Here is a 10,477-nt window from a genome sequence, read left to right on the forward strand (position 1 = left end):
ATTTCCTCCTTCTATGTGTCCTGTTGATTAGAGCAAAACAAAACAAAACCTATTTAAACCCACTGACAAAAAAAAAACTTAAACATGAAAAACATTCAAATTGACTGGGGTGAATACATTAGGCACTAAATATTGTTTTTTTTTTTTAAAGACAACAAACACAGAAAGTGTGGTTAATGTTTTACTGAAAATTGCATTGCATCCCCTATCAAAACAATGTCTTCTTTTAAAAATATGAAATAAGGTGGCAGAATTAAACTCAGAATAACAGTATGTAATTTATAGACATGAGAAGCACCGTCCTATTTGGCATTGCATTTAAATAGTCAGGCAAGTCTGATATAGCTATTATATATATATTTTTAACAGTATGTTGACATATGACTCTCCAAAAATTATTCTCTCTGTGATACTCTACAGTTATGGTAGTACTTTGAATCCTACGTGTCTTACAGTTCAATTTGTAACAATCTGTGACATGTCAACTATTACTAGATGGCAATGTAAATACATACACCTGTGCAAAATGTGTATTTCAAACCTAAAACAAAGAGACTTAGAGATGCCAAACAGCACTGTTGAGGAAAAGAGATGACAAAAAAGTAAAGTAGTGTACACAAGAACATCTTTATATATTAGCTTTGTTTATCTTCCCCTCACCCTTGACACAAAAGGTGATACAGAAAAAACAGCGTAGCTGGGAGCAAGCAGAATAGATCATTTTCAGTTTGATCACACATAACCTCTGGCAAATCTCTATTGGTCATATCCTTTTCCAAATATATACAGCTAGGCTAATTTTAGGTTGTATACAGGTATACGGTACAATGCACACACTCCCCTTCAATCTTCTGCATCTTTTTTATAAATAGAATGGGGTGTGGATGGAGACAACCAACAGTGTTACCCTACAATAAAATGATAAAAAGTGACCAAACTGTCTCTCTCCTCTGCAATAACTGGAGCTGATCACGGATGCCCGTCATGTCTGTAGTGCAATGTGCACACATATCAAGGGAGGAATTATGTACCCAGTCACCAGAAGGGGGCAGCACTGGCTAGTCTTTCACATGGGTCCAAAGGGCCAATGGGGTTTCATCATCACCTAATCCAAGAGGTTTCCCCCAACATGGATTAGCACATGACCACAGAGATGAGTCCATTCCCCACCTGCCCCTGTCTGGTCCTTTCTTGTCCAGTCTGACTATCATTTCAAGAAGACAATGTAGAAAGCCATGGCCAAACAGGAAATTGCCACGGCAATGTGAAGCCGCGTCCCAATTATCGCAGCTGAGAAGAAAGATGGAGGATAATGAGGATAAGTGAATACAAGTACAGGTCAACTACAAAGATACAGAACAAAGACAATATAGCAATTTATGTAAACACATGTGTTATCAGTGAGGCAAGTGTTGTGGACAAAGAAAAGAGTTTAACATTATAGTGTGGTCTGTAAATATTTGGGCAGTGCCACATTATCTGTTGTTTTGACTATTTTTGACAGAACACTACATTTGAAATGAAACAATGATTGAGATTAAAAGGTCTGACCTAGGCCTTTTCTAAGTGGACATTCGTACTTGTTGTAGCAATAAGAGCATGTGGAACTAACATTGATGATGGCTTGGTTTCATTAAAGTATCACAGTAAGCCAGTATGCCAGTTAGACAGCTCTCCCCAGAAATATACACAATGATATGAAGGACACTATTGACATCTTTCACCCTTTTAGATTTCATTTTGATGAAACTACTTGTTAAAGAATGAGTTCTCAAGTTTTAGGAATGTCCATAAGGACGTTTTCTGTAGAAATGATATATCTACCTTTATAGAAGACGCCCCACACTCCTTTCTTTTCTGATAGTAGCCAGCTGTTGAGGCGAGGCACCTTTTTGAGGTATGCACAAGTGCAGATGAACAGCAGGCCGAACACCAGGATGCCATCAAAAGAGTACACTATGGGAGAGGGGGAAGATCACACAGTCTGCCTTACCTGCCAGTTAGCCGAATGCATTACTTGTTCACACATTACAAAACATTTGTTAGCTAAATTAAATTAGACAAAACAATCACAAAAATAGAATACTCTTGAATATAAAAAGCTTGAGACAACACCAGTCCACATTAATTTAGCATCATAGAATCTAAATGTACCCTGACTACAACCAGTTGTCAAGTAATCCACTTAGAATTCTTAGAACTCATTCTTGCTGCAATACTGCAGAGGGACATATTTAGATATTGTATTGATATATGAAGCTAGATGATATTTTAAATTTTGGATATTGTAATATTCTGATATAACACAAGTGTTGTCTTTTCCTGGTTTCAACGGCTGCATTGTTTACAGTAGAGTGATGTAATTTTCTGAACACATCAGACTGCTCCAGCTGTTCCATTCTTCGCCTTTACCTACTTAGTCATTATGTCAACATAACTGATAAATATTTATCAAAAATCTCATTGTGAAAAGCACCAATTGTCGACATTGAGGTATTTGGTCAAAAATATCGGGATATTTGATTTTCTCCATATCGACCATTTCTACTGCTCCATAAGCAGTAAAAACGGTGATTTTACAAGGATAAGAGTGCACATATACTTGTTATTGTAATATCCCAAACATTCTGTCACCTGATTACATCTACCACGTACAATGGCTGTGCTCTTACGTATGCTGCTTTATACGTCTGATATTGTCTCCACAATTTTAAGTAATTCAAAAAGTAACATATACGCCCTGTGTAGTGGTGGGTTTTCACTTTACACTAACGTTGCATGTACATTAACGTTACTAACTGTGTTGTTGACTGGTAAATCCAGATTTGCTAGCAGCAACGTTCAAAATCTCGTGTTGCCAAATCAGCGGTGAACGAGAACAGAACAATGTTGTTTTATTAAGAACTGACGTTAGTTTGCTTATAAGCTAACAAGTTTTCTTGTCTATTTTATTATTGTTGTTGTTGTCTAGCTAACTGGATTTTTTTAGCATTGGCTAACGTTTCCGATATCCTAGCTTTAGTCAAAGCAAGTTAGCAAGAAACCTTGTAGCCTGGTGAAAAATACGGTGTTACCAACATAAAAAATTCGAGGAAAAACGTTGTTCACAAACGATGGCACAACTGTGCAACACATCTATAACATTAGTTAATTAAAACAAACAAGTAGTGTTAAAAGTCGTACAGTGCTGTCCAGGGCCACGTCTACAGCTGACCTAGCTAGCTTTCACGTTAGCTTTCCGTCCAAGAAGTAAAGTTAGCTAACGTTAGTTGCATAACTCAGTAAACCTACCATTTGTCATATTCGCAGTTTGCTCTCTGACGATTTATTATGACTGCTTCTTCCTTTAAATTAGCATTCCATCATATTATAGAAAGTAGAGTTATAATGCAGTCTGCAGTTTGCTTCGCAGTCACTCGGTTGACATTTCCGGTTTCACTGGCTTCTTCTTCATATTGTAGGAGTCCGGCAGTGTAGACGCTGCTCTGCGTATTACTGCCCTCTACAGGTGAAATACAGTCTATGGTTTGAACTATATTCTTACACATAATCCTGTATCATGCAGGAATTCATTTGTACGGAAGAGGATTTGGGCCACTGGTGAAAAATGTATGTGAGTTCTGACTCTGAACTCAGAACTCTGCCTTTTTTTTAAGAATTCTGAGATTAAAGTCAAAATTCTGACTTTTTTCTCAGAATTCTGACTTTTTTTTAATTCTGAGATTAAAGCATAGACCGCATTAACGGTCTATGGATTAAAGTCAAAATTCTGACTTTTTTTAATTCTGAGATTAATTAAAAAAAAGTCAGAAATTCAAACTTTTTTCTCAGAATTCTTTTTTCTCAGAATTCTGAGATTAAAGTCAGATTTCTGACATATCCGCAGTACCCCTCTCTTCATATAAAGCTGACTTTGTTGCATTCATCACACTTGTGTCAACACGTTTAATTTTGCTGGGGTGGAAGTCTTCAAATGCCCCTTCATGCAGTTCCCTGATTAAGGATATCCTTTCTTTCATGAAGATAGAAAAATAGTGCACACCAATTTAGGCTCTACCTGCAGGTTCTATAAAACATCTTTCTAACGTCTTTCTAATTACATAGACAATTTGAACCTTCCCTCTGTGTCAAACTAGAGCTGGGTATACACTGTTTATTTAAATACACAACAGACAAACCACAGTAGTTACATTTCTCTGTAGAGGGTGTTTTTTTCTTCTTCTTTATTGTTGTTTTTATTATTAGTATTATTATCTCAATTGTTTTATATCGTAAATGTCCACAGACATAGAATATGTCATGCACACTATATGTATGGGTGGGTGGGTGAGTGGAGGGTTCTGTGTGTCGTTGTTTTCATGCAACAATGTGTGGTATATTTTCTTAATTCAATTTCTTGAATTATTTTATTCTGTTGTTACCTAGACAGGTACCACATATTGATACCCTGTGTATTTTTACTTGGAAAAACATTAAACAAATCCAAGAAAAAAATTAATTACAATAAAATAAAGTAAATTAACAAGTAATTTCAAACTATCTGCATTGATGATTAAATAGCACACCAGGGAAGAAATGTTATTTTTGGGGTTGCTTAGCTTCATCTATTAATCCATCATGTTATCAGTATTTTTTCCATGTGTCCTCAGTGGTCTCCTGCCCAGACAGAAGCCGGCGCTGCAGTGTGTACTGGAGCCCAGACAGAGAGAGCAGCACAAGGAGAAGGAGGTGGGCCTCTGTCCTCCCTCCAACTTGGTGGTGAAGCTACGCATAAGGCTGCAGAAAATACAAGTTGTGAGTACGTTGGTTTAGAAGAACGACGGAAAACCACACAGCCGTAGGAATACAACATTTATAATAATCTATTTCTTTTTCAGGCATGTGTCAGAAGCAGTCAGATATTGGTAAATTGTATTAGGTAGGCTGTCCAAACACAGATGTGTCCTGTCTTGCTGTAATAGCTGGAGGAGAAGAAGAAGAGCGAGAGCTTGCAGAATGTTCCGGAGTTTGTTCGTGTGAGAAACATATCCAAACTTTTTCCTAGTGACGAGAACAAAGGGACCAATACTGTTACTGTGGAGTTCAGACAAATTCCTACTTTATGCTACTGTCAGTTAAAAGGATCCTTGATTGACAACTGCATATATTTCAGATTGGAATAATACAAATGCATAATATTTTGAGAATAATGTTTAAGTGTAAGTATTTCCTCTAAAAATCGGAATTGTGTAAAGATATTAACTCAAAAAGTGTGTTACGCTAGAATCATTCCCAAATGTGACCATAGAAAGAATTATATTTCGTAGAACTGTTAAAAAAAACATAAGACCTCTTGGTAGCAATTCTGCCTTTTGTAGAAGATCTTACAACATCTATGCATTTGACTGATGTATCCTTTCAAACAATGAATATATAAGAATAGAAGTGACAAGATTACACTTAGAATTTTTAATAAAACATCCAGGGAGGCTGACCATGTACGTAAAAACAAACACTGATATTGAATCATAATCTGCTAGTGAAAACAGGGAGAAAATAGTCATGTCATTGTTCACAAAAACGTAACAGACACATTAATAACGAGCATGGAAGTAGATCTTTTTGCACCATTCCTCAATTGTTGGCGCTTCAACATATCGTACCCTTTAATCAACACTGTACATATTTCACAAGGTTTGGGACACAGATACTGACATCACATGGTACGTTTGGAGAGCTTAACATCAGAAAACAAAACAAGTAATCCATGAATAATGATTTATGGACTTTAAAACCATATTCTGGTTTACCAAAGTGACCAAGTGACAGCTGGTATTCTATATCAAGTTTTTCAATCTGAATCTGTGGTGTGCTGCAAACAAACCTTCACAAATAACTTGATATCTGACCTAAACTTCGTGTGAAAAGTGTGACTGATGCTTTGGAAATGTAAATATCCTCACACAGGAATCAGTGTAAAGAAAACAAAGGCCTGCTGAATACAACACATTCAACCATTTTCTCTTACACATTCTTTGCACCTCCAAACACATGAGACCTTGTTGTACCGACAACAACAAACAAGCGTTTTACATTTAAAAAGTAAACATTTCTTGCCCATTAATTCTTTGAATTGTACATGATTTCTCCTAACACGTTTATAAATACAATTTTTTACTGGCAAGCAGCAACCATGGCCACTGTTCTTTTATCCCAATACCAGTGTGTTGTGTTTCCTGCAGAATAAATTAACAATAAATAAAATACAAATAAAAAATGCTTTCACAAATAAAATTCAGACATCATGGCAGGTTAAGATTTGCCCGTCTGTGTTTCCCTGTATTATCTACTACACTGAAACAACCATAAAAAGGAGGTACAGCAGAAGAAGCACAGACTGCGGAGAGGCATAGACCACCAACGTGGTAAACTGGTGGTGACGTGAGCATGGGTCCGAATAAGAAGGCAAAAGCAGTTTAATGGTCGAAGAGGACACAGGGCTGAAGTTGGCTTCCTGTTCTAGAGTTAAGGGGTCACATTTTTCAGCCAATTCAGTTACACCACTTAAAGTTGTAACACCTTCCGCTGCATGGTATCTACTCGACTCACCTCTACTCGCCTTTTTTGGTTTTCCATTACGAAAAAGTCTCTGGTACCTGCTAACAGGTACTTTTTGCAGTACTACTTCAATCGAGATTCCAAGCGAGCTGAGGTGATACCAAAAGGTGATGTGAAAACCTGCAGACTACAGGTTGGTTAGAGAGAATCGTCACTAATCACTGCGTCATCATAGCGACAGATGGAGGCGCGGGTGTCCTGAACAAACCCACTGTGTTTACCGGTAAATAGTTCATCCAGCGTTTTTTCTTTTGCTGCCTCCGGGTTCATTATAAACTAATTTGCCTTCTGGCTGCGGCAACATGACGTTCTGTGTGTGTGTTGAGTCTGGTCACGGCAGTTTCCTGGTATGACTACCAGCCACGGCTCGCCCCGCGCATGAGGCGGTATTATTCTGCAATGGAAAATGGACGCACAGTGCATCGAGTTGAGTAGAGCCGAGGCAAGTCGAGCTGTTACCAGCAGTGGAAAAACACTAGACATCATAGTAAAAGCTTTAAAGTTTGATTTTTTTACCTGTAAACTAAATGTTATACTGCATGACACATTCCATAGAGGCTTGAGAGACTGAAATGTAATTCCTTTTCCTCTATCCAGACCACACTGGACCAGGTCAATACTTTTAATTTGTCAAACCTATTCTAAATGAACACTAAAGACTGAGCTTAGACCTGCTCCTAAGTGATGTAAAAACAGTGAAATCGTCCTTTTTGAGTTTCACAATTAGTGAAAAGGTTTTCCAAATCTGGAATGGGGTTTCTATCCACATTAAGGCATTTGCTTTGTTTTTTGGAACGTGTTACATGACTGTAACTTGTGCAACACTTGAGAATTGGTCGAAAAACATTATTCCCTTACTTTTTTCTGACCCAATCAGACAAATCAGAAGGCAACTTCAGGGCCTTGTAAAAAGGACAAAACTTAAGGAATGCCATCCTTCCTCTGGCAGCACTGTGAGGGTGGCACACTCCAGTCGTACACATAGGAAAGTCGCAGCTTGACTTCCTCCTTGCAGAGCCTGCCATCGCGCTGCAGAGTCTGGTGTTTTTCCAACATGTCCTCCAAGCTCTGCTTATGTGTCACCAAGTATTTGTTGTTACAACCACGCGATTTATACTCTGTGTCAAAGCGTGGGTCATGCGTCCGACGAACATCCACTGGCGCCAGCCAGGCGCCCAATGACACATCCTCACTCTGCCATGTCTTGAAGTAACCTGCATTAAGATGCACATAACGTACTAAGTCAGCCGAGAGGATGTAGCCCCCACCCAGTGCGTAGGGCAGGTAGTAGTCACAAAGCTCCCAAGAGCTTTCCCGCCACTTCCCAGCTGTTTTCACTCTCCCTCTCCCTGAGAAGAAGCCCCAATAGAACCGGTTTGGCTCTTTCCCCTTTAGCTCCTCCTTAAGGAGGTCCAAGCGAGCAAATGTGTCATCATCTGCTTTAAGGACAAACTTGAACTCTACATTCTGGTCCAGCCAGGAGTACATGTGCAGCAGCTTGAGTGTTAAGTTCTCATAAGAATCTCGCAATTCAGGCAGTAAGAGCAAGTCCTTGTGCCTCCCTTGCTCTGTGTTAAGGTTCTGATGGTCCTCGTTGGAAAGTCCCTGAGTTCCCACCACAAACATAGCCAGAACATCAGAGTCCCTCTTGGCCAGCCAAGTGCTGCGGATGATACTCCTCCGTTCTGTGTACTTGGGACCAGTTGTGATGAGGACTACAAGGAATGCTGACAATTCTTTGGATGTGGAAGGTGAATTATGCTGCTCTGGACGGGATTGCAAAGCACTGGCTCGAGGGGCTAAGCCTGGAGGATCCTGGTGGCCCTGTTTCAGGGTTTCGGAGGTACATTTGGCCAAGAAGACCAGAACGACAGCAAAGCTGCACACAGTACCAATGACCAGGGCTGTCTTGTGGCGGCATACTAGACGTAACAGATTCATGGTGCTTAGTCTGGGGTGAAAAACAAAAGACTTTTAGCGTTTAATGCAATTCAAAATATAAGTTTGATCATCAAAATAACCCAATTAAACTGCAACCAAACTTTGTGCAAGCATTATCAAAAAACTTCTAAAAAACAGTTGGCTGACAGAAAATGAGCGAAGAGTTTTGTCTTACTGACATACTGACAAATCTGCATTTTGTGTGTTTATCATCGAATGATACATTACAAATGTGCCTGAATTAAGGTGCAGTTAGTCACACAGAACTAAATATTTACTTTGGCTCGTTTTAGGCTGTACAGACAGTACAGATGTAAACAAACGTAAGCACCAGAAATATGTCTAGTATGTACTCTAATGTCAGTTTGTTTATAGTAGAAAATTACATTAAATTGACCATAGCACCTTCAATTCCTGTTTACAAGTTTGGTGTTAGTGAGGTCACCAATGGTTGCATATGAATCAAAGATTTTGCCTTGAATAACGGTAACTATTGTATAATTATTCAATTACGGCAGCTATTGTAAAAATATTGAATAACGGTAGCTATTGAGCATGTTAGCAAAGTAACCTCACCTCAGCTTGCTAAGCTTAGATAGTAGTTGAACTATAACGTTTCACTCAATGTGTACGTGTCGCATCAATGTTGTAAGCAGTAATAAATTATAGAGGATTTGTTTATTTACCTTAGCTAATTGGAAAGTACCCTTTCCCGTGATTGATACAGCCAGAGCGGGCCACAGATGGCAGCTGTGCAGGGCTAACGCTAGCTACCGAGAGAAGACCCTCTGCGTACTTTGTAAGCTCACTCCTCTGAATGCAAACACACACAGGCTTTTCATATTGGGCTAACGAGGAGATGAAAAATCACTAAGCTTAGCAGCGTCTGCCAGGCAGGTTAAACGCAGCAGGTTAAATCGTTTGCTAGCCGACTTGAGCGGTGTCGATATATTCATTTTTTGTGTTTTTTAGTGTAACGTTGAACCAGTCACTTTGCGTGGCAGTGACGAAGAGGAAACGGAAGTGGAGCCCCCGTAAGAAGGGAATTAAAGTTTCACAAAATAAACACTCAAATGGACAACTATTTTTGTTTTCTTTTTATAACTGTTATTATTAGAACAAATACAAACCTACACAAGAGGGAATGGACAAATTCAAAGCCTAACTTAAAAAAAAATAAAGAACTCAATATGACATCACAATTACATAAAAAATAACGGAGCAAAGTGTAAAGTTGTCTTTGTTAAATATGTCATGTATAATCCGAAAACGTATTTGAGAAAGGAGAAGGAAAAAGGGGCAGCAGTTTGAAGACAGCTGCCGACGAGTGCATGCGCGTTATCGCCCGTGTCTAGTTATGTTCTACACAGCATCAGGTCTGGAGACTAGGACCGGATGTTAAATACATTTGCTTCAAAATAAAAGCACACATGTAGCCTTTTGCCATCTTTTTTTTTTTTGTACAGTAGTTCTCTTCACAACCAAAATAATAAACATTGAATGGATGAATTAAACATTAATTAATGCATCAGAGTTTTGTTTATAAATGAAAACATCAAATTACAAATTAAAAAAACAACGTGGTTCCTAAACGCTATTAATTATTTTCCTATATGCAAGCGATTTTAAACTGATTCTAGATCCGCCACTCACTAATCATCATTTCCAGGTGTGAAATTAGTTTGAAATGCCCACGTCAACAATGTTAAAGTATTTCACACACATTTGCAAATTAGTCAAATAAACACATTAAATAGCCCAATTTCTTTTGTCGGTTAGCAGTGTGTGCATTATCTTAAATAGGCCCATGTGTTATGACAATTTAAACGTAATTAATTGCCCAAAATACATAATTTACATTTGACATTCTGAAAGGCTTGAGGATGATTTGTTTTGAAATATGCAAGCGGAAGTTCAGTGTTTCATTGCGGGAGGGGCA

At 38.5% G+C, this 10,477-nt stretch overlaps 2 protein-coding genes across 3 annotated transcripts; both read right to left on the minus strand.

Moving 5' to 3' along the window:
* Window positions 1-150: 150 nt before the first annotated feature.
* On the minus strand, window positions 151-3,530 carry tmem167b (transmembrane protein 167B). Its single transcript, XM_032513480.1, has 3 exons — window positions 3,292-3,530; window positions 1,825-1,956; window positions 151-1,290 (listed from the first exon to the last, which is right to left on the minus strand). Exons 1-3 carry the CDS (start codon window positions 3,299-3,301, stop codon window positions 1,208-1,210), a joined length of 225 nt encoding a protein of 74 aa, XP_032369371.1. The 5' UTR covers window positions 3,302-3,530; the 3' UTR covers window positions 151-1,207.
* A 3,692-nt stretch (window positions 3,531-7,222) lies between these two features.
* b3galt6 (UDP-Gal:betaGal beta 1,3-galactosyltransferase polypeptide 6) lies at window positions 7,223-9,673 on the minus strand. Of its 2 annotated transcripts, none has more exons than XM_032513389.1 (2): window positions 9,225-9,673; window positions 7,223-8,548 (listed from the first exon to the last, which is right to left on the minus strand). In XM_032513389.1, exon 2 carries the CDS (start codon window positions 8,536-8,538, stop codon window positions 7,519-7,521), a length of 1,020 nt encoding a protein of 339 aa, XP_032369280.1. In that variant the 5' UTR covers window positions 8,539-8,548; window positions 9,225-9,673; the 3' UTR covers window positions 7,223-7,518. The 2 variants fall into 2 exon arrangements, with proteins under 2 accessions (XP_032369280.1, XP_032369281.1); XM_032513390.1 differs by lacking the exon at window positions 9,225-9,673 and adding an exon at window positions 8,944-9,026.
* Between the last annotated feature and the right edge of the window lie 804 nt (window positions 9,674-10,477).

This window comes from Etheostoma spectabile, chromosome 4, assembly GCF_008692095.1.
Source record: "Etheostoma spectabile isolate EspeVRDwgs_2016 chromosome 4, UIUC_Espe_1.0, whole genome shotgun sequence".
Classification (NCBI taxonomy): domain Eukaryota; kingdom Metazoa; phylum Chordata; class Actinopteri; order Perciformes; family Percidae; genus Etheostoma; species Etheostoma spectabile.